The sequence below is a fragment of the Corvus hawaiiensis genome, chromosome 15 (genome assembly GCF_020740725.1).
Source record: "Corvus hawaiiensis isolate bCorHaw1 chromosome 15, bCorHaw1.pri.cur, whole genome shotgun sequence".
NCBI lineage: Eukaryota > Metazoa > Chordata > Aves > Passeriformes > Corvidae > Corvus > Corvus hawaiiensis.
In genome coordinates this window covers 8,292,076-8,316,406 of record NC_063227.1, presented here as the reverse complement: position 1 = coordinate 8,316,406, position 24,331 = coordinate 8,292,076, and the positions used below count along the sequence as shown (strand labels likewise).

Genomic DNA, 24,331 nt, shown 5'->3' with positions numbered 1-24,331 from the left:
TGTTTTTCCAAAAACACAGGGTGAAAACAATAGTCTTTTAAAAAGCACAAACCTTCTGGTGCCAAGCTGGGGGAGCCTCCCACATTGCACAGGCAAACAAAGCCACTGTGTCCTCCTGGAGCCCTGGCACGAGCAGCCAGCCCTGGCCTCTCCACCTGTCCCCACCCAGCGTGTCCGTGAGTCCCCAGGGAGCTCTGGCTGTCCCAGCCCGATCCAGGGCACTGAGCTATGTCCCGGCAGCAAAACCCACTCAGGCTGGAGCGTGAAAGGCAGCACGGGGCCGGCTGGGGCTGAGCCAGGCTGCGTGGGAGCAGGTGTGTGCGTGTGCGGGGGTGTTTCTCCAGCTCCAACCCAACACCGCTCAAACTGACAGCAGGGTAAGCTCTGCTCCCATCTCCTGCGCCGGGAGAGGCGGCTCCGTGTGCTCGCTGTCTTGTCAGGAGAGCTGGCTTGGGAAGGAACAGTTGCTGGTGATGGTTCTTGCACATCTTGTAAGCTGTGCTGACAACAGCTCTTGACAACTCCTACCATCAACTGCAAATCTCCCAATGCTTCATGTTTGCTTCAAGGCCCGGGTCCAGAATTCATTCAATCCATTGGGAATCAGGAAGAAAGGAAGGGGAGGGGGGAGAAAAAGGGGGTTTGTAGCTGCTCTGGTCAAAAGGACATGAAAATGAGGTCTTTTAAGGCTCCAGCAGTAGGCACTGAACAAAAAGAAAGAGAATTTTCAAAATAAAAAAAACAGTTTCAGGAATTTTAAGCTGGTCTCATGAATTCAGAAGCTAACTCAGTATCCAAATTTTTGATTTGGCAAAGTTGCAACAACCAGGGAGGAAAAAAATTGTGTGTGACTCCAAGTGGGTGTTTTCAAACAGCATCTTGTTTGGGGAAAATAATCCCTCTTGGTCTGCTTTGTTTTCTCGTGATGCTGGAAAAAATTCTCCTCAGAGAGAAGAACTGAGGTTTTATTTTTCTGTCTAATCACAGGAGCTACACCAGGCCACGCCTGACCACAGCTGGTCCCCCCATCCTTGCTAGCCCTGGGAGGAGTCACCACCACAAAGTGTTAAGGGAACAGGTGTGCAGGTCCAAAATCACACATTTCATTTAGCAATGAAGAAATCAGGCATGAGGTGCCTTGGCTGAAGGCGTGTGCTTTTGGGCCTGAGCCCAAGTGCAGGGATGGAGGCGGCGGGGATGCCCTGGGGCAGCAGCATCGCTCCCACTCCAGGACCCTTGTCTCCAGGGAGCAGAAGTAGCAATAGCTTATAGTATTGCAATAGCTCCATAATGGCTTTATAATAGCTCCAGCCTCTTCACTGCTCCCCCAGACTCACCATTGTATTTCTGTCTTGTCTGGGCTCTTATTTCAGTGGGATCTGGGTAACTCAAGCCCACAGTGCTGCTTCTGGCCATGTGCATCGGCTGCAGCACAGACCTCACCTGGTACCAGCACGGGTGGCAAGGAGCACGGGCATTGGGAGGGAAGAGGTGTCAGCTTGTGCCAGCTGCAGCTCCCTCACGCTGGCAGACATCCTCAGTAACGCTGATGACTTTGGTGGCATCAATCCAGAAGGAGATAGGGGCAGCTACAATGATGTGACCCTGGGGGCAGGAGCGCTGTGCGTGCTGCTGGAGGATTGCTCTTGCCCACCCAGCTCCATCACGGCCAGTTGAACCACAGACCCACAACAGAGATCTTTTTTGTTTCCTCAATACGTCTTGAAAATCCCAGGGCTTGGCCAGCCTACCCGAGCAGCGAGCATGGAAGACTCCCCACAGGTTGTTCTGGCAGCGAGATTGCTGCACAGATTTTATCCCAGCTGCCGCTTGAGGTGCTCGGCTGGGGGCACTCTGCAGCCTGTGCCACCGCCGTGTGCCTCCCGGGCTGGGCTGGGACGGGTGTGCGGCGCGGGGCCGTCCCACAGGGGGAGCCTTGTCACCAGCCTGAGGGGACACTGCCGGGACACTGCCGGGACACTGCCGGGGACACTGCCGGGACACTGCCGGGACATCACCGCGGGCACGCCCAGCGCCGGGCACCCTCCGCTCCCGGCGCTGTGCCCGTGGGTTTGATCCCGGCGCTGTGGGCTTGGCTCCATTTCCACCCCTTCCGAGTTAACAAATGCAAAGCGAACTGCGTTCATCCTCACGGGGCTGGGCAGAGCTCCCTCCAAAACCACCACAGCTCAGGTGTTCAGCGCTCATCTGGGATTTACCAAGCAAATATGATCAAGGAAATCTGTTTCTAAAGGGTGTCACTGGGAAAAATTCAGCCCATGGAGTGTCCTAACAGTTCTCTGTGCCTGGAGGATGCTGATGAGCTGAACCCCTGAGCCAGATCCCCACCTTACACATTCCCATTGGATCAACTTTAAGGGCCTAAAACTGGTTTAGTAAAACCAGAGACCTTGCAAAGAGCTGTCATCCCACTCTGACCTCAGATAACACTGGAGATGTCTCCTCCCACCTCAAAGATGAATAAATGCATGGTACTACCAGACTGATGAAAGCGATGTATGAACATGGCATCAATGCCCAGCTGCACTATGAAATGGAAATATGCAGCTTGACCCTGTGAGAAGACAGGCAAGGCAAGAGGGGTTTCCTCAGGGGGAACCACAGCAAAGTGCCAGAGCCCAGGTGGGCACCGCAGGGGGAACAAACCCCTCAGCGGTGCAGGCTCCCCACTGCCTTCATGGGCAAAGCTGGTGCCAGAAGCAACTTTTCTCCTCACTTTGTTTTTCCCAGCAAAACTCAAAGAATTTTTGAAGTTGCTCTCAGCCCAGATTCCCTGGTTCCTCCAGAGGAAACCACAGCTTTCTGCACTTGGAATCCCTCTGTCCAAAGAAACAAAGACAAGTTTAAAGAAAATATTCGTGGCTCAAATCACCATTCTCTTCTGTGAATTTCAAAACCTCCCACACTGAGTGTGCCAGACAGAGCCAGCAGCAACACCCATATCATCCAACTCAGAATTTAAGATCTTTAAGCTTGATCTGTGACATGAAATGGATGGGAGACAGGAGGGATGACAGAGCCTCAGCCACAAAGGGGTAGTGCAAGGACCCATGCTGGGAAAGGGCAGGGAGCACCGCATGAGCCAGGTTGTAATCAGTTAATTTAACTTGAGTTTGGCTGGGAATAATTAAGAAGGAGGTGATAATTTTCCTCTGTATCAAGTGCCTAATCTCCTCCTGGACAGGCTTTCACCTGGGAGGGGACACATTGCCAGGACAGAGATCTGGTCCCTGCATGCAGATGCCTGGGTGGTAACCTATCTGCTGCACTGACAGCGTTTGCATGACACTTCCTTTAATGAGGGAGAGAAAAACAAAACACTTGTCCCTGCTTTATAAGACTGCTGCGTAAACAGCCCCGTAGGTTTTGGGGGACACACCTAAAGGAAGCAGGTGAGGTGAGGCTGATCAGGTCATGGAGCTGCCTCTCCAGGGCTGACTGGGCAGCCAAGTCCTCTCAAGAGCTTTCCCCAGAGAGATGGGCACTGCTGCTGACACGGTGAAATCCCCCTCCAGCCACTGTCCCCAGTCAGTTGGGCTGGAGGGGTCCTGACCCATCTCCCAGCCCATCCTCCCCACCACAGTGGGGCCATGCTTATCCAGCTCACTCCTGACACATGGTGAGCCCACAACAAGTTAAATCTACATCTTGAGCCCCTTTCTCTGCCTCTTGTTGAAGGAATTTCAAAAGAGTTACCCCACTCCCCACTTTCTCTATTTCCTCATTTCTAGCCTAAACACATCATCCTGTGTGCACAGATCCAAGAGCTCTGCAATGTTCTGAGGCCTTTTCTACAATCCCCATCAGGACATTCCCAAGTCACCTTGACAGCCCTTGCTGGGAAGCACCTATGTCCCTCGCCAGCTTGTGTCTAGAAAGATCAGAATTTGGTTCCAAACCTCAAATTTTTTCCTTCCTGGAACCAAAAGGTACAACCTGGAGCTTCCTGTGGTCCTGGCTTCTATCCCAAAATGTGTTTCCTTCAGTAGAAGGGGCTCTTACCTTGGACTTGCTTTTTTGTGGCTTCACTGATGAAGTTCACTGCTCACCCCATCACGCTGCACAAGGCTGAGCTGGAAATCAGGGCTAAAAGTAAGACAGAAAAACTGGGTGCATTGGTACAGCTGAGGGCACAAAGTGCTGCCGAGAGACAGGAACTCCTTGGGATAATTTCGTCACTGGGAAAGCACACCCTAAGATGGCTCTGTTGGGTGGTTTAATCTTGTTTTCAGTGAATATCGGGCTACTTCTGTGTGCCAAAACAGGCATGAAGAGAACCAAGCCTGTGGGGTAGGTGTGGCACAATACCTGATTCCAGTTACATCTCCATCCCCAATTACTATTCATTAATCCAAACATATTCATTATACAGGCAAAACTCCCACCAGCACTGCCAGGTCCAGGGCTTGGGTCCTGCCTCTGTTTGCTCCTGCTGGGAACTGCAGCAGCCCACAAGAGACTGTGCAGCAGGCAGAGCAACGAGGACATATTTTCCCCAGTACAGGAAAGATGAGAAGACTAAAATTAACAATTCCTGGAAGAGCTGGGTGTGCAGAAGGGCTGCCCAACACCTGCAGTGCTCTGGGATGGAGTATTGTGCAGCACAGGGACACATCCCCTTTGCTGTGTGCAGACCAAGGGGCTTGGGGGGCTTCCCGGGGCGAGTGGTGTGGGAGAGCATCATCAAACATCCTCCAGCTCACCAGTGAGGGGGTGGCTTTCTAATTACTCAGGTGGGTTTCTATTGTGAGGAGGGCAGCAATGCAGGATTTGACGCCAGGGCTCTGAATGTGTCACCTGCCGAGGGCAATTTAGCAAGTGGCCTGTGCTTTATTTTCCTGTTATCCGCAGCCACGGGGCAGCACAATCCAAGACCCCACCCCTGTGGGATCTGCCACCCCGATAAACTGATTTACCTCATGTCTGCCTTCCCTTAAAACCCACACTGTGGCGTGAAAAGGCTTTTGTGGGTGCGTGGGGCTGTATACTCTATTGTAGTCTCTTTTATTAGGGCAGATACTAAAATGCTTTAGGATTTTGACCATCCCATGAAAAGCACTGCCTATTTGGTCACATAGCAAGAAAATAAGAAACAAAGCATCAACATTTTATCAGTTAACTCAAGGGGGTCCAGCTGGCACTCAGGACACTGCTTTCCAAACAGCCTGTCTCTCAGCACCACACGGTGCAGGCTCTGGTGGTGCCTCCATGCCGGGCAGCTGATGGCTCATGAGGCCCAGGCTGCCCAGAACCACTGACAGTGCACATTCTGCATAACCAGGTAAATTCAACAGAATTTGCCTTCCAGAATTTTTTTCCCCATCCAGAACCGAACCAAAAACAAGTCTCTAGGCAGTGGGAAAATCAAAGCAAAACCCCCTTCAGCATCATTTCTGAGATGACCCATGGGGTGACTAGTGGGTTGTTCCCATGGGTGACAGGGGAGCACCCAGCCCTGCAGCCCTCCAGAGCCCAACTGGGCTTGGCCCACACAAGCCCAGTGACTTATGGAGCAAAGCACCAAAATCAGCTTCTAAACACCTCTGCCCAGTTCAGCTCTGCCACTGATCCACCCCGAGATCTCCAGGCCACCCATTTCTGTGCCTCAGTTTACCCAGCTGCAAACAGAGATGTGTACATTTAACCTCTTTTACTGCAAGGACATGACATGAAGTGGTCTATAAGTGCAAATTTATTAACACAGCAAGACCCAAGTCTGCTTTTGCTTAAGGTGGAAAAGTCCAGCAGCGATACAATTGGGATCACTGCACTCATTGCTGGGTGACCTCCAGAAGTGCTGGCTCCTGCTTGCCAGGCCGGAGCAGTTAATCTGGAAAAAACCTGGAGCGGCATGGGAAGGCTTGTCCCAGCACGCTGCTTTGTTTGCTGACAGCTAGTGCAAGTGACAACGTTATAAGTGACTTTTAAGATCGCTGTGACTTTAATTAGAAAGGACATTTTTAATAGCCTGGGCAAAGAGCTGTGTGGTCCTGCCAGCGGCTGCTCGTGGCACAGCTCACGCCCAGGGACTCTGTTATTCCTCTGGCATGTGATAGCAATATCATGTGTGAACAGACAGAGCAGACATGCCAACTTTTTTTTAGCTGCACAAACTGTCTCAGACAAGAAAAAACCCCATCTATATGCCCTCAGGGGCAGCCAGACACAACCCCCCCAAAATTACCTGTGTGCATGTAGAAAATGCACACAGATTTCCAAGCCATATGCATGGGGTTTAATCAATGAACTTCCCAGATACATGGGAAACACTTCATTCCCAGTAATTGTCCTTCGACAGCTCTAACAAGTAGGATCTGTTCGGGATGGTAATGATTAAAATGCTGACTCACAGAGGGTTTTCCATGCTGGTGGGACTGCATCAGCTTTGTGCTCACTTGGAAGGTATTTTGCATCCCTGCTTTTCAACCAATCTGCAATTTTAATCCTCTGGTTACAAACGGGTTGTTTGTGGCTTTGCCCAGCTGACTCCAGGTTTCCCTTCTGCAGAGTCTGGAGGGAGAGGGCTCTCCCCTCACTTGCTGATGGGCAGCAGGACAGGGAGAATCCCTGTGCTTTCTGCAGCCAGGAGCAGCGAGGAGCTGGTCTGCCTGCTCCAGGCAGGAGAGAAAGGAGTGACAGGTCTCCAGCAGCGGGAGCTGAGCCCACAGTCCTGCACTTCAGATACCAGCTGTGAGGTGCCAAACCCCAGGGCAGGTTGCTGGCTCTGCAATACTCTTGAGCATTTCATGGTAGGACAGAAAACTACTTCTCAAAGGTATTGAGGTGCATCCCCCTGCCTGGTCATTGTGCTGCTGGCTGTGGCCGCTTGCCTGCATGTGAAGATGGGGTTTGTCCCTGTGTGCCCCCTTCTCCTCATGGGGCAGCTCCCCAGGTGACATGTCCAGCGCAGTCCCGTTCCCTTGAACCTCACTTTTGCAGCTCTTTCATCAGTCCCCTTGCAGCAGCAGTGGTTAACTCAGGGAGATGGGTGTACCCCGGGGTCAGTCAGGGAGCTGACAGGGGGAGGAGGAGGAGGAGGAAGGCAGCAGCTCTGCTTGCCGCAGAGTCAATGCTGGACAGATGCTGTGCCTGTGTGCCATGGGACAGTGACAGGCAGAGCCAGGGGGCTGTTTGTCACTGCTGGCACAGCATGGCATTGCTTTGGGGCCAAGTATCCACACTGCCCCACAGAGCAGCCAGGATCCCTGCCCAGAGTGAGCTGGCCCCCAGTGGGACCATTCACCCACAGGAAAACAGACCAAGAAGTTACCATGAACACCACCTCCCCATTCCTCCATCACCTGCACCACAGCTCCTCACAACCCTTAATGATATTGGCTGTAACTACCAAAAGGCTTTTTGGGTTTCCTCTGATAAGGATTTTCCTTTCCCAAGCACAGATGATGGCTCAGCTGCAGCAGAGGCCCCTCACTCCACTCAGACTATGGGCAGCTCCTGCCTGGAGCAGCAGCAGCCGTGCCTTTTCTGCAGCAGCCTTCACCATAAGGAAATTGCCAACCCCTAATTACAGCATTGGAGCATGAAGAAAACCACATAAATGATTCACACAGTGTTCCCAAGCTGCAGCCGCGTAAATTAGAGAGATTTCCAAACGCTCCCAAGCCATGCTAGCTGTTGTCAGGATGGAAATGCAGAAACTTTCATCATAAAGAGGCAAGAAGGAAAAAACCTGCCTTTAAACTCATCTCTGCAAACCAGGGAGACCTGGGAGGTCTATCCCCTATAGATCTTTACAGAAGGGTTGTTAAAACTCCTCGGGAGTTCTCATAGGAGGGAGCAGGCAGATAACAGGGGAACTATAGAAATGCATCTGCTTGTCATTTCGGAGGGACATGGGGATGGAGCCTCTGCTGGCAAGCAGAGGATGAAAAGGAGAAGGCAAGAGGACTTGGGGCCAGCAGAAAGGGCTGGCTGGTGGTGGGAAAGAGAGTTAAAAGTGTCCCATTGTTAGGGAAGTTTGCTCTCCTTCAGACCATCCCGCTCCCAGGGACACCACGCCGCCTTTTGAAGTGCAACCTTAGGCGGTTCCTTGTCACCCATTGGAGCAGGAGCTTTTTTACCACATTAAGTCATTGGGTAGCAAATGAATGGGGGGTTTTGACTATTCACAACTTCACCTTATAAATATCAGCGTTGAAGGTTCCTGCAGCTTTGCTCCATCCCCATAGCTCACCTTGGGAAGGAGTGGAGGGAGGCGGCCCTGCTTGCTCGGAGACCTGCAGTGCGAAGAGCTACGGAGCAGCCAAAGGGATCCAACCCCACTCCTTGTGACAGCCATGAAGAGAAGCACCCTCCTCATCCTCTCCATCACAGGGGTCTACAGTGCCATTCTCCACACAGCAGCATGGTAGGGTGGAAACAACTCAGTGGAAAGGGCATTTTTTAGGGATGCTCTTCAGCCTGTGGTAAGGTGACTCATTTTATTTTCTTTGTTTCAGGTCTGTGAATAACTTTCTGATGACAGGACCTAAGGTAATTAACATACGGACTGCCAGGAATTTAAATGGAGTGATTTTGTTTTGCAAATGGGAAATAGTACTTTCCAAGGAACCAGACTTCCCAGAGCATATCGGCTCCAAGTCCTGCCAAGTACAGAGGGAAAAGACTCGCAACCTGCTCATGTCTGTTTTCACTGATAAATGCTAAAACACGGTGGATTTTAACCCCGCTGTTTCCCATGCCAGGCTTACCTGACGTTCTCCAGCAGCGTGGCGGCCGGGGCGCACAGCGGGATGGAGGAATGCAAGTTCCAGTTCGGGTGGGAGCGCTGGAACTGCCCCGAGAGCGCCCTGCAGCTCTCCACCCACAACCGGCTCCGCAGCGGTGAGTGCACCTTCACCTGCCGGCACCGCTCCCTGCCCCGGGATGCTCTGGCTGCCAGCTGGGATGTGCTCTGGAGACAGCTGGTGCTGCTGCTTTAACTGACTGACGGAGAGGGGTTTCATGTCCCAAAAATCACAATTGTTTTTCCTTTATCTGTATTAATTGATGTCATAAATATCACTAACATTTTCCAAGGGATCCCGGGCTCAGTCTTTCCCTCAGTGCTGCTTCATGGGTCTGCTCCTGCCACTTTGCGTGCAGCATCCCGGGGAGTGCAGTGCTAGAGACACCCGAGCTTCCAGTGCGGAGAAGCGCAGGAGAGGCAAAGGGAGAAACCAGAGATGTGTACTAAGAAACTGCCTTCATAAGAAAGCTGTGGATATATTTCAATATCATCTATTTCAACAGGCAAAAGTCTCCTTTTCCCCAGAGCAGCATCTCTATTTGAACCTGTTCAGAAAGCCAAAAAGGACTACACAGGAGTGTGGGTGCAGACAGCTGTTAGCACAGGTTCAAAGGATCAATGACTGTTTTCTCCAGCAGGCAAGATCAAAGCACAACATACCCCCAGGCAGGGAAGGAGAGAGATGAACCAAGCACTAGGTGAAGGGAGAAATAACTTGCCTTGGCCAGAGCAGGACTGTGGCATTGTCTTAAAATCCTACCCCGCCAAGAAGTTCCATCCCTTGTATTGACACCTGTATAATACTACACCAAATTGGTGTACCCTGTGATGCTGAAGCCTGAAAAGATCCAGTCATGAGCATTTAATTTCATTTCTGTAGCACCTTACCTTTTGAACAGAGTGCGTGGGTATTTTCTCCTTGCACCTTTGCAGGAGAAAGAATTTCATTGCTGATAATCCGGGACTGATGTCTACATTTGCATGTGACGGTATTTTTCCCCTCTCTCCCCCAGCTACCCGGGAAACCTCCTTTGTGCACGCCATCAGCTCGGCCGGGGTCATGTACACCCTCACCAGGAACTGCAGCCTGGGGGACTTCGAGAGCTGTGGCTGCGACGACTCCAGGAACGGCCGTGTCGGTGAGTGCCCTCCCAGGACAGACTGACCTCATCCCTCTGTCCCCACACGCAGCCCCACGGACTTCAGGGCAGAATCTGGGGCAGTTCTGTGCTTAGCCTGTGTCTGTCTTGCAGGTGGCCGAGGCTGGGTCTGGGGAGGATGCAGTGACAACGTGGAGTTTGGGGAGAAGGTTTCCAAGCTCTTTGTGGATGCCTTGGAAACAGGACACGATACCCGCGCGCTGATTAACCTGCACAACAATGAAGTTGGGAGACTTGTAAGCAATAATAATAATAATAATAATAATAATGTCTATATTGAAAACAAAATCTAGGCTGTTCAGGTCCCCATTTTCAGGCCCCTGTGACAATCCAGGCCCAGTAGTGGTTGCATGGGGGAAAAAACACAGCCAGAATCTGGCCTTGAACCTCAACACAGGGAATCCCAGTAAGAGTTGTTCCCACTTCCAGCTTTGGCAGCTGTGTAACGCAGTTAAGTGCTGGCACACACCACTTATCCAGAAATGCATGGGGTTTGTAGCCACCTCTAGGCTTGTCTGGTCTGCAAAACAAAGCCAGAGCCACCTTCCTTACTTTCTTGCAATATGCATTTCCAAGCTCTTTGGCCGGGAAGGCAGGTGTGAGCTGGCCCTGCTCACAAGCCAGCCAGACTCGTCCCAGCTCCTGCCTGGGCCATGGGAGCTCTCAGCATCTTGCCAAACCTCCTTGTCTGTAAAAACAAGGATGACAACACTTAACATACCTATCTCATAGGGTGTGTCAAGGCTTAATCTCACATAGATACCAGTGATTGGGACCTTATAAATACCAGAGGGAGATAGGCAGATAATATCTGTGAAGTGCTTGGCCTGGAGGAGATGCAGAGAGGTTAGGTATGATTATTCCAAAACAGTTTCACACATTTTGAATGAAACCTCTGAAAGAGATGATACGTTGGTGCTGCTGAGTGGCGTGAGAAGGGCATGACCTGACAAAGGCACTTCTTCCTGGCCTGGATTCTCCTGGAAGGGCTGGGAACAATAGTTTGTGCACACTTATTTCTGGGACAGATGTTTTCCAGGAACTAAGAGCATCAGCTCGTGTCAATCACACCGAGTACAAGCCACTTTTGATGCATTGTCCCCAAATTACAAGTGCTGTAGAGCCTGATTTTGAGATTTCCTAATTTCTTCACCTCTCCCACCAAGGCAGTGAAAGACACAATGAAGAGGGCCTGCAAGTGCCACGGGGTGTCGGGCAGCTGCAGCATCCAGACCTGCTGGCTGCAGCTCGCTGAATTCCGCGAGATCGGCAACTACCTGAAGATAAAATACGACCGAGCCCACAAGCTGGAGATGGACAAGAGGCGGATGAGAGCTGGCAACAGCGCCGACAGCCGCGGGGCCACGGCAGAGACCTTCCACCACATCCACGCCTCGGAGCTCGTCTTCCTGGAGGACTCCCCCGACTACTGCACGAGGAACGCCAGCCTGGGCCACCACGGCACTGAGGGCCGCGAGTGCCTGCAGACCGGCAAGAACCTCTCGCAGTGGGAGAAGAGGAGCTGCCGGCGGCTCTGCACCGAGTGCGGCCTGCGGGTGGAGGAGAGGAGGACGGAGGTGGTGGCCAGCTGCAACTGCAAGTTCCACTGGTGCTGCACGGTGCGCTGCGAGCAGTGCCGGACGCTGGTGGCCAAGCACTTCTGCACCCGCCGTGACTCTGCCGCCCCCAACCACATCAGGCAGAGGAACAGGGGCCACAGGAGATAGGGGAAGCTTTGGTGTCCTTACACTGGGGAAGGAGCGTCCTGGGGTCCAGAGGGTTGAGTGTGCACCATGTGAGGTGATGGGGTCTCCTGTGGATGGATGCAGTGGGATCAGGAAGTGCAAGGCGCGGGCGCTGAGGGACCACGGTCCTTCTTGCTTCCATGTTTTTTCCTCAATATTTACCAGTAGCTTCCTTCTTCTTGGGAGTCACTTTACCTGTGTGTTGGACAGAGGGAGGAATTTCACGTTTTAGGTGGGCTCAACCCCTTGTGCCCCTGCCAGTGGGTCTGCCAATGCCAGCAGTGGGGCTCCAGCCCTGCAGCCAGAGGGGTGGGAACAGGTGCTGTGGCCAAAAGCGGGTCCAGCTGGGTGATCCCATCCCTGCAGCCCTAGGTCCCGGCCATTCGTGCACAGCAGCTGCTTGGCAGCATTTCTGGAGCAAAACTTATGCACTTTGTGATGTGAGAGGAGGATTGGCAGTGTTGTGGTGTGTATTACCACAACTGCAGCCTTTTGAGGGCTTTGAAAAGTTTACAGCCAGTGTTTACATATTTCCCTCCCCCCTTTTTTTCTTCTCCTTTTTAATTTTGTATTTTGGCACAAAAAGCCCTGCCCCAAATAGACAATAGCTTCATGTATTTGTACTGGATAAAATTAATCAGTGTACAGTTCCTTTACTTTTTTGTTTTTAATTAGCAGATAAGAATTCAGAATTCTTTATGCCTAATGTTGTTTATCAATAAATTGTATTATTGCTTAGCACAATCTGTTTTCACTATGTATTTTGAAGGTATCCTTTAAGAGTTAGATTTTGGACTGTATTTTGCAATAAACCACAATGAAAAGAATTGGCTTTTTCCTTTCTGGCTTCCTAGCAGTATGATTTTAGGTGCCAAATTGTCCTTTTCTGTGTAAAACCCAGCACTTCCACGAATTTCCTCATCATTAATCCAAAAGCCACCAAGGGCAGTGAATTTATTCTCCTGGATCTCAGTAAGTTGGCTCCAGCTTCCAGTCCCCGGAGGGTTGGCTTTAGTACCTATCACCGTAATCTCGCCCTTTCCAAGTGCTGAGTATGTGGACACAGCCTGGCTAAAGCTGATTTTGAAGCTCCCAAAGTCTCTTTAATTTGCCTCGACCCGACATCCCCCAGACAATGCAAGGCTGCCCCGCTTTGATGTGGAAAGCGTCACCATCGGCACTCACTGCAAATTTCTTGGAGGCACAAGAGGAACCCTTTGAACTGGAGCAGGAGAGAAAACTTGGGGACAGTTGTGAATGCGTCTGCTGGTTCCCTGCTGCTCCGGGTGCCAACAGCCCGGACCAGGTTGGGGGGGGCAGGAGGGGACAGCGCTGGCTGCAGCTGTCCCAGGGCAGGTCCTGCTCCTTGGAGTCAGAGCTGCTCCGGAGGGAGCCAGGGCTGTGCCATCACCTACACCCACGATGCAGGGCAAGGATGCTCGACCAGGTTTGCTCTCCAGCCAGGAGAGGAGGAGGAGAGACAAGTGTAAAAACCACCCTACAGCTCTGCCAGCACACTGCACCCCCATTGGAAATGCTTCAATGCTATTTTATCCAGGTCTCCCTATGGCTCCCCCTGTGTAAACACAGCCTCAACACACACGAGAGCCAGATCAGGGAGCTCAGCTTGCAAAACACACTTTTTGGAAGCACAGCTGACTTCCATGCATTTATTTTATGCAAAGTGCGTTTTATTAAAGCTGGAAGAGTGACACCATCAGTTAGGGGGGCTTTGCTGCCTTCAGGGTAGCTATTTCTATTAAGTTATCCTACCCAAACAAAAAAAACCCAAGATTTTTGCACAGTGTTGCCACACAGCAGTTGCAACCGCCAAAAATTTAGGCTGAACTGGGAATGATAAAAACAGGCAAACAAAGGCACTTTCCTGCATCTCGAGCACTGGTTGATTTGTCTGCACAAATATTACCCCCAGGCTCTCTTTTTGTAATACCTGCTGTATTTGTTTGGACTGTGCTCTGGAGCCCCAGCAGCTGCAGGCACAGGGTACCACCAAAATCCCTCAAAATGAGGTTACAGAGAGCACAGGACAGTGCCCTGTTGATGTGCTCAGAGGAGGGAAACTATTTCACCAGGATAACTCCCAAGCACACATAGAGACCTTCCTGCTGTATACCAACAGCAGGTTAATAAACCACTCAGGTAAATCCTGGGAGACGAGGGCTGCCAGTAAATGGGTGGGACATGCTGTGTGTCATCTTACCCATTTCTCTGCAGCATCCTTCCAAACTAACATTCATGCAGAAAATAAGAAGAAAAAGGTTTGCAGGTGGCAACAGCACCAGACCAGACCTCTGTCCCACACTGGCTCCATCCCAGGGAAATAGAGGTGGAGAGGGAAGTAGAGATACCACTGCCAAGACCAATCCTTTTCCCACTGAGCCCTCCCCTGCCCACCGACTCAGCATTCATATCCACCCTGTTGTATTTAAATGCTGGAGATGAACTGTTCTTCCTTAAATTTCTCATCAAAGCCATTTACATTTCTGGTACCCAGACTCTCTAAGGCAACGAGTGAATTGTACCCAAAAACCAGAGACCAAATGCAAATTGAAGCAAAGTCAGGAGAAAGTTACACACCATCCCATGACACAGATTTCCATTCTTCCATTCTCTTTTTATACCTTGCAGAGACAATACTGAGACTGAACAAATACAAAAATCAACTCCATGGCTTAGAGTGGCACCTTGCCAGAGATATTACAGTCCTGGAGAAGCTGAAGTTTCCTCATCCTCCCCCTTGTTGCTTGGATACAAGAGTCATCAATTCTCACTACATTCAGTACAAAACAATGGAAATTCAGGATCGTCTTAATCCATCACAGCACTGTCAGGGAACCCTGACACCCCTGCCTGCTGCTGTGGTTTCTGTAATAACCCTCACAGAAATGCCATGGGCACAGAGGGGCACAGGGTAACAAATTCTGAGGATGCCACAGGACTGAGCTCATCATTTCAGCTGTGATTTTACCTGGGCAGCTTTTCTACTCCTGCAGAGCAGCTTTCAAAGTAAACATGAGCACACACAGCAGAGCACAGTCCTGTCACTGGCTGCTTTGTAAAGGCTCGTTCTCCCACTGCAGCCAAAAAGCTTTTGTGGAGATTGGTGATGCCTTCAAACCTGCACGTGTTTGCTCATGATCACCCAAAGTCAGCTCCAACCCGGGGCACTGATCCCAAACACCTGTAACTCACTGCACACCTGGAGGAAGGGATGGGCTAGCTCTATAAAGCCTTGAGGAAGAATCTGACCACTGTCCCCCAGTAATAGTATTGTAAGAGTGTTGATCCTAATTACAGTGAACAGCTAACAATCTCAATCTGGGCCTGGTGCTGCATGAACTCAACCCAAAATCATGCTGTCTGTCTACCAAGAGCTGTTAGCACTGCTTCTTCCCAGGAGCAGGGGCACTTCAGGCAGGGCTGTGGAGCCACTTGGACAGTTCTGGAGCAGCACCTTCCATTTTTACCAGCCACTGATATGGATAGAGCATCCTCTGTGATAAGAAATCTGTGGGACAGCAGTGGAATCAGCTCAAAATCACCATTGCCTTTGTGGAGGTTTAACACCAGTGTCCCAGCAGTGAATTTGTGCTTTTATTGTGGGAGAGGGATGGTTTACAGTCCATTTTCAGTGAGAAAGGGAAACACTCTCCAAATGATGAAATAATACAGGCTAGCTATAGTGTTACCACAGACCAGGGCAGGTTTATGTCAGAGGTACCTGCTCAACTAACAGAGGGTCAGAAGATCAGTGTCGGGGTGCTCATACCATGATAACAGCCCAGGCTAAGTCCACAAGCTTTCCCAGCCCTTCCCATCTAACCCAGGATCATCCCTGTCACTGTTTCACCAGCAGCCTCTTGGCCATGCTGTGCTGCTGTCCAGGTGCCCATCCCAGCACCCTCACTGGGGACAGCAACCACCAGTTTTCTTCTGGTTTCTCCTTCCCAGCAGGTGGAAATGCCCTCACAGCTTCATTCCCCTTCAGGCAGGAGCATGGGTATGACTCATGTGGCCTTGGCTGGGGTTGCCTCCCTCAGTGCATGGAGGAAGGTGAAGTTCAGGGGTGCAGGTGCCAGCCTGTATCAACAGAGACAGACAGCACGTCCTCAGGGCTGCCCAGCACACAGAGCCAGGCTGGGGCTGTGTTTGTGTGGGGGCTGAAGATGTCACCCAGCACAGGAACCGGACCTGTGCTGTTTCCTTTGCTCCCTCTCGCAGAAAAGAGTGCAAGGATAGTCCGGCAGGGAATGCACACCATCATCGCCACCGTGTGCCTCCGCAGCCTCTCCCAGCAGGCTGGTGGGGACAGTTCTGCTCATCTGCCCCAAGCACCCTCTCCTCAACAGGTCACACTGTTGCACAGTGACCATCAGCAAGCAGGGAATTGAATTTATTTAATACACAAAGTGCAGGTTCTGCAGATGATTTTGCAAAGCAGTTTGGAGGTGGATGGATTTTGGCCTGGCACTGCTGCCTCCTGCCCCACTCCCACCCCAGCTGGGGGCTGTTCCCTTCCCCAAAGCCCCACCACAGCCTCCACTGCATCCTACCAGCATCCCTCCTTTCCCCCAGCCTGCTTCCCTTCAGCTGTTAAACTCCTTGCCTGCTGGATTACCTTTAATTTATGCCCCCAGTGCCCTTTCATGGATTATAATTCTGTATGAGATGTTTGTGCCGTATCCTCCCCCCGTATTAAAATGTCAGGAGTATATCCCCAGGCCATCCATCTTCAACACTTCCGCAAGGGCTTGGCAATTCTCTGACATGAATATTATGGCTCTCCATGCAGAGCCTCCATCACTCAAGCTGACAAGTGTTAGAATCTCCTCTCTTGAACAGGCTAAGTGACCTTTTCATATGCAGCGTAGATTCCCGGTCACGCTGCATCTGGTGCAGTGAAACCAGTGAGTGCCAGCAATTCCCTAAAGTCTTAAAAAACAAGTCACAGGTCCTTTTCGACTTGCAAAACCAACCCTTAGCATGACAAAGTTAAAGGGCCTGAATCAGTCCCTGGTTAGCTGCTGCTAGTGCCAGTCCCAGAGAGGAGGATGAAAAAGCATCCCTTCCATGCCTTCTGCGGGATTTATCAACAGGGATTTTCAGGGGAAGATGGGAGGATTTGGGTGTCTGGCTTGTTGGAGTATATAGGAAAGGGTTTTGTGACCAGTTAGTGACTTTAGTGACTTGACAACCTCAACTCTAGTCTTAAACAATATATATTTAAGTGAGGTGCTTAAAGTTAGATCTCCAAACCCCACCAGCCTGATTTTCAAAGCTGCTGAACTCCTGGGCTTCCCACAGTTGTGTGCGGGAACTTCCCTCTACCTGTGCCTAGAGAGAAGCTGAAGGAGAAAACAACCTTTAAAGCTCCTTTCCAGCTCAGACTTCCCAGCTGTGCTGCCCTGGGGACACTCCAGTCCATGTTGCTCGACAGAAAGTGAATCCCCGGGAGCGTAACTGTGTGGTGATTCAAGTTAAATCCCTCCTACAAAATTCACACGTTACCCCAAGTCTTTGGCTAAAGTGGTGCCTAATTTTTTTTCTTCTCTAGAGGGCAAAGGGACTTTCAGAGCAACTTCGCCACCTTCCCCCTACAGAGGGACTGGTGCTGGCTCATTGCCAGCACAGAGCAACAAAAACTTGTTAACACCTTTTCGGCTCCCTCTTGATAAAGTCAGGGCAATTAACAGCTTCACTATTTACAAAACAAATCCTCTTTGCAACACCTGAGAAAAAGAGTTACAAGTGTTTCCCAAACATTTCTCAGCTGGGGAGGACACCTACAATAACTGTCTGCTGGGATGCGCTGCATCTGCTTTCCCTGGCTGGAGAGTCCATGCTTCCCACGGAATGCTGCATACTCAGTATGAATTCATACTGCACTTCCATCCAGGCGTCCCGATCAAGCACAGGTCTACTGGGAAAGGTTCTTATCCAAAGGTTTCTCCAAGGAGAAAGGTGTACAGGGAGCCAGGGTGTCAATTTAATTGCCCACTTGCTGGTCCATATTTCTGGTATGGCCACATGGTACAAGAGGTGGGCATAGAGCAGGTTGGTCCCCTCCAGAAATGCCCCCAGGGATGGCTGGGAGGGAGTTGGTAATGTACAGCATATTTACCTCTGCAGAGGGATTCACAAGCTCCCCCACCTCTCTTTCTGGTTCCCTGCTCTCTCCTAGGATACAATCCATGCCCCCCACTTTGCAAATCACTGCCCTGGCTTACAGTGCAGTAAATTCCCCCTTTTCAAACAAGCCCCAAGGAGCTGAGCCATATAACAGAAGATTGATGGATTAGAGAAAATCAAATAAATGTAACTTGCAATGTGCTTTCAAAATTAATTCCTTCCTTCTCTTTTGCTCTCCCATCCCGCTCTCCCTTTTCCAAACACACAGAGTGTCTCATATTTTATGAACAAGAAAGATGAGGTGCTCCCTAATTAAACTATTATTTATGTGTAAAGATAGCTGCTGGGACAGTTGCACACAAGAGCTCTCCCAGACAAAGTGGACTTGGTCCAAACACTTCTGGAGATTAGAAAAGACCCTTTTAAAGTGTGCACCAGGTCTTGGACCCAAGCTCATCCCTCCCAGAGGGTCTGAAATGCAGAGAAGAAAGGAGAGGGAGTTGGTGGTAACTCCAAGTGCAGTAAGGAGCAGAGATAGCCACAGCTAAGAAATGTTCACCAAATGCAGTCAGGATGCAAAGATGAGTTGCAATCATGTGGAACAGAGTGAGTCAGAGACAGAAAATGAAAGAGAGTAAGTCTAAATCTGTCATAGAATGGGATTGTGGAGCTTTACAAGCAGTAGGACATGATGGGAAATAGAGAGGGAGATCTCAAGAAGTATTTTAGGTATTCTTTTTCTTTCTCTCTCTATTCTTTCTTCAGTGTCCCATGCAACATTAATTGAAGCCCCTTGTGGGCACAGCCAGGAGAGAATAGCTCGTCAGGGGACATGTGAGCACAGAGCCTGGACAGTAAACGGCCCTTCATTTCCTCCTCTGATGCTTTCAACAGCACATGGGATGCCATAAAAGATGATAATGACGAGGTCAGTGGAAAGACTGTAAAACAGTGGGGAGGGGCACAAGGGTTACTTCACTTGGGCTCAAACTCGGGCCATGCATGGACTGAGTTTGCTGGTTGTAAGCTCTGCTTGGGACCATGGCTGCACTCCCTGTCCCACCTGGCCTGGGTGCCAGCACTCAAACTGGACTGTGATGAGGTTCCTGGTTTGAAATGCTGGGTTGTGATGTCAGGGAGACTCTTTATTGACTCAGATCAAGCCTGGACACAGGCAAGGGTGAGAAGTTTCTCACATTTCTTCTCAATTCCACAGGGTTTTCTAACTCACACAGCTGTGGCTCCTGGCCTGACACTTCTAGGGGATCATCCATCAAGACTAGAGTCAGCAGTTTTAAACGCAGTAATTTCTATTTCTCTCCCTGTTGCCCAGTGCCTTGAAGCTAAACCTACTCTGGCCCAGCTCTTCATTCCCACTCCTGCCAGGCAGAGACTTCTGCTGGCTGGCTGCCATCAGCTGTGGTAGGGACAAGGCACCTCCTCCCTATCTCTAAGTGGATTTTGAAGCCAATGAGCAAGAGAATAATTAAATTAACTCAGTCCTGAATACCTCCCGAGGTGCCAAGCATTCCCAGCATTACAGCTGCACCACAGGTGTCTGGAGAGCAGGTAATTCCAGCCAGGCACAGGCTGCAAATGTGGCTCCTGGGGACATCTCTGCTGGCACAGGAGCACCAGCCAGTCCTGGACAGGAGGAAGAGATTCTCAGGATGGCTTTGCTCGAGTCGCTTGAGTCCAGAAGTAAGACAGCTACATTTATGCTTTGATGTGCTTGAGTTAATAAGATTTATCCCAGGGCAAACACAGTTGTGCTTCCCAGCCTGGACTACTTTACTCTCCTGTTTCTTTCTTGTCCCATGGGCTTTCCCCTGCAGGGTGTCAGGGCTGTCATCTCAGGTCTCAGCCTCTGTTTTACCAAACAACCTGCTATTTAAATTCCCCGAGAAACATCTATATGCTTTTGACTATGGCACATTGATTTCTTTCTCTCATCTGCTACAGGCCATGAGACTTGAATCTGGATTTGAGACATCCCCTGATTCAGGAATAATCAGGTCATAGCCTGCACTCAGCTCCAGCTCCAAGGTGTGCATGGGGAGCCTGCCCTGGCTCTGGCCAGGGTGGAGGCAGGGCAGAGGACATCCCCACTGCAGAGCTTTATCTCCCCCATCACCAGAGAGCTCACAAATCACTGTCCAGTCCCTTTCAAGCAGTTGGGAGCATTAAATTGTACCTCTTGTATCCAGACACCATCCAATCTCCCAGGACCAGGCCAGGTACATTGATAAGGAGATAGTGTAAATGGTCAAACAGGATGGAGCCAAAATTCACAATTTCCTGTGTTTTAACTTAGCAAGTGCCATATCAACAGGAGAGTCTTTTTTGGATTATCTCCCATTCCAAAGGGGGCTGTTGTGGCCAAGGAGCTGCCACTGTACTGCTTCAGTGTAGAGGATTTCTGGTTTCCTGTGACACTAAGTACAGGGTGCTCTGTACATTTTCAGCACAAATTTAATTACAGCTATGATCCAATAAATATTTGGGAAGAGTAACAAATAGTGCTACAAAGAGAACAGAGTGGCAGTCAGCTCCTTCCAACTCCTCAGTTTTAAACCCCAGATGGTCTCAGGGGCACTTCCACTCTCTCTGTTCTGAGCAGAAGATATAATTAATTTCCACATCACCCTGATTTGTTCAGTATCAAATAAACTATCCTGCCTCCTAACCAAGCTAACCACTGGCAAACCCCTTCAGCTCATTCTCTTGGCTGTAAGCAGACACTGACCTCATACCATGGAACTATTTTCCTGGAGATGACTTGGGGCACTAAAAATGCAGCTACATCTTCATAGGTTATTAAATCCACATGTGAAAATAAACTCATCTATCATCTCATGCATGTGGTTTAGCTTCCTTTCAAGAAGATATAAGTGTACTAGAGCATCCCATTAAAGCAATTTACATACCTTGCTTTATTTTCCCAGACAGGAGATTTCTTCCTTGGTGATTACTGGCTTTTGGGAAAACATATCAACTAAGGAGTCATGGAATAACAGAAATGACCTTCAGGTGCTACCCCTCGAACAAATACCACCCTGACCTGTGTTTTGAAGGATGGCTGACTTTTTGTACAGGCTCCTTCAACCTCAAACACTTCTTTTCAAAGCCACATGGTGACATCAAGATCCAGAGGCTGGAAAAACGAAAGCAGAAAGCAGCAAAGCTCTGCTGAGATGAGCTCCACAAGCACTCGAGTGCCAGAGACAGGCAGAGAGCAATAGGACATTCCATCTCCTGCTCACCCACGGCACCAGTGTGCAGCTCCTTTTGTGAGGGACCAAAGACAAAACCTCATTTTCTGAGACACTGGGGCAGACACTTCTCTGCTACCTGAAAGACATGAACTCTCGAGACAGCTAAATAAATGAAACCAGAAAAGATCATTAGAGAAAAAACCAACCAGAATCCTTTAAAAAAGGTTTGGATGTGCTAGTCATCCTTCTTAATTCCAGCTGTGTCCTTGTCACCATGGACATGTTGGCTTTCACCCTGCTTCTCAAAGGTTTGACTGCTAATCCACCCACCAGTCCTTGAGGAATACACCCCCTGGAGACATCACCTGGGTTAGAATAGTCCTCACTTCTCAACAACAGCACTTTATGGCCCTGGCTGCCTCTGATACGGCATGTTTTCCATTGCACTGTGACAAATTACAAATTACTTAAAAACACTCCTTCCACATTAATCATGTAAGAGGAACAAAGTACTTTGTGCCAACATTCTGACACTTGCCCTGGAGAGCCCTTTTCTCCTGGAGAGTGGAGCCCATCGGTTTGCCAGAGCAAGATAATCAAAGCACGATCATCACATCAGGCTTGGACGTCTCAAGGAGGGATGTATAAGAGAAGGTTGTAAGAAAAGAAGCAAATTTATGCTTCCTGCAATGATGAAGACAAATTTATTGATTGGACCTGAAGGGATGTAAGGAAAAAGGTCTCTTTTCTGTAGAGCAAACCATTAGAACTAAAAACTTCCCATTTCTTCTCTCATCTCCCAGAGCCCTGCTAACTTAGCTGAATGGGTTAATTGTGACTCATCTTATTATTTCTTCCAAAGAAAAGATCCAAAAAGTTACTGCATTCCCCTTAGATATCTGCACCTCCTGCTGTGGCCTGAACTTAAGACACCAGAGGAGCTGCAATTTTAGCTGCACTGGAATGTTTTGGTTTTCCCTTGCAAAACAGCCCCATCTCTCCAAGTGTGAATGTGCTTCAGTTACCTAAACATACTTGAGAGGGGCAAAAAGAAAGGAAATTTCCATTTTTTATACTTAACTGAAGAATTCCCATTGTTGTTGAAAGCAAACAGAAAAGGGCATGCCTCAACATGTTCCCCTGGCACTATGGACCAAGGGAAGACAAAACTTTTAGAAGACGATTTTTTTCTATAAAAAATAAGCAAATTCCCATCAGTAATGCGTCGCCTCTGGACCAGTGTGCAAATCCTACAGCCTCCATGGGCAGAAACAGTTTAACATTACACATGTGGGCACATAAAAGACACATTGTATTTCTGGAAAACTCCCCTGGCACCAGACACAGCTATTTCACATCCACGGGTGGGTTGGCACACACAAGTGGTGAAAATTATTCTGTATTTAAACTTTCTCAACCATAAGGAAGAAAACCTGCAGCAGAATTGTAAATTAATACTAGGTGACAATGAAACTATTAATTTTCATTGGAACTGGACATATAAATAAATAAAGATCCAATTTCTTGTCAGTACAAGGGAGTGAAAATCAAAAGCTGCCAGCTTATACTGTCAGGATGCTACAATCTCAGGTCATACCCAAATTGATATAATCTGTCAGAATTCACCTCAGTAGAATTATACCAGATTATAGTACCTAAGGACATGGCCAAGCATCATCTTCTGCAGCAAATCTCTAAAAGCACATATAAAATTGTTCAACTTAAAAATATACTTTACCTTGCACCTTTTCCTTCATGTCAGCTGATGAAAGTCACATCAACTGTTTGTACCTAGAAAGAAATCCAACAGTTAGAGCAGAATAAAAACAGCTACAAATTTTAATTGTCTGTCAGCCTTTGCTCTCTGTGCCCAGGCCAGTCCTTCTGCACACACCTGCGATCATGGCTGAGCTGAGAGGAGCTCAGTCAGAATATTTGAAAGGTGGATGTCCTGGTTTAGGGATAGGGAAACATTTCATTTCTGTGTTGCTGGAACAGAGGAAGACAAAGCAGAGGATCACACATGTCCTCATTTGGCCTTTTCTCTACCTGTTCTGTTTCACAGCTCTAAACACAGTGTCAGTGAACACCGTGTGATTTCCCTTGGATCATCACCTTCGGTGGCTGCAGACAACAATGCAGAACAGAAAACAGAACAGTTGAAGGTGCTGCTGGAGCAGAGAAGCATGGAACCTCCCAGCCACACTCATCTGTACCCTGGAAAGGAACGACTCCCACCTAGGAGTTGTGCTCCAAACCTGCTACTTCCATACACAACTTCAGAGCTGTGCCAGCTCTGTTTGTTTCCACTTCCAGAGATGAAAGAAAACTGGCTACTAATTTTTGACCATTGCTTTTGGAAGTCCAGAAGTCATTAACAGACTTGCAACAGTGTTACCACAGTGATAGCAACTATCTTCATTAAAACCTCATACCACACCTCATACTACACATATTCAAGTAGAAAAGCCTCCAAAGAAATTATTCAAAACGTGAGATGCCAAGCGATCCAAGCACCAAACCACTGGCAGACCATGAGAACACAGGTGTTAAGCTCCCCACTCCTCCCTACAAGTAGGTACTTATATAGTGCACATGCAGTAACCTTGTTACTTGTGCATTTGCACATATTTTCCCTGATTCTGTGATTCTAGATCCTGCTGCTGCTCCAAGGAAGGACCCAAGGAGTCTCTTCACTTGTCCATTTCCTTACCTTCACACTTGTAGCACCTGTGTACTGCCAGTTCCTTTGTACATCATTGCCCATCCACTGAGGAGAGATATTATAAAGAAATCAGATATCATTATTAAAACCATGTTTATGGATGACTTGAAATTGTTCATTCCAGGAATTCCATATAGTCGTAAAAAGGAACATTTTGCATAGAGACAGAACAACTGGTAAAGATACATCATGGCTGCGTTGTGCTGTGGTGGCAGCCTTTGCCATGGGTAATGACTAATTAACATCAATAATAACACTAAGTTTGGAGAATGCCTCAGCACTGCGTCAGCACTCAGGTAAGGCAATGTTTTATTGCAGCTCATTAAAGGGAAAAAAAAAAGCAATAAAAAGCTTAAGAAACATCACAGATCCTGACTACATGAAGCTAATAAACAGTATGATAAACTATCATTTACATGAAGAAGAAAAGGAATGGACATTTCATTTCCTATGCCTTTGTTGCTCCCATTCAGTTGCACTGATGGGGCTGTTTGGGGAAGCCCCACAGTGCCTGTTTACAAGAGAACTTTGCAAAACAAAGACAGTCACGGTCAAAACTTTGCTGG

At 49.1% G+C, this 24,331-nt stretch overlaps 2 protein-coding genes across 5 annotated transcripts in view; one reads left to right on the top strand and one right to left on the bottom strand.

Annotated features, from left to right (window-relative positions):
• The first annotated feature begins 8,195 nt into the window (after positions 1 to 8,195).
• Positions 8,196 to 11,657, top strand: WNT8A (Wnt family member 8A). Its single transcript, XM_048319751.1, has 6 exons — positions 8,196 to 8,389; positions 8,481 to 8,514; positions 8,727 to 8,865; positions 9,784 to 9,909; positions 10,024 to 10,166; positions 11,097 to 11,657. The coding sequence occupies exons 1-6, from the start codon at positions 8,319 to 8,321 to the stop codon at positions 11,655 to 11,657; spliced, it is 1,074 nt and encodes a 357-aa protein (XP_048175708.1). The 5' UTR covers positions 8,196 to 8,318.
• NME5 (NME/NM23 family member 5) overlaps positions 10,184 to 24,331 on the bottom strand; it is a 34,742-nt gene continuing 20,594 nt past the window's right edge. For 3 of the 4 annotated variants that reach the window (XR_007206947.1, XR_007206949.1, XR_007206948.1), the window contains exons 7-8: positions 22,779 to 23,810; positions 10,184 to 11,870 (exon numbers count right to left, since the gene is read on the bottom strand). Coding sequence is in view for 1 of the 4 variants with exons in the window: in XM_048319752.1 (XP_048175709.1) it covers positions 22,799 to 22,831; positions 23,754 to 23,810 (90 nt within the window). In the remaining 3 variants the exon portion in view is untranslated. The remainder of the gene's footprint in view (positions 11,871 to 22,778; positions 23,811 to 24,331) is intronic. The other variant, XM_048319752.1, reaches the window with a different exon arrangement.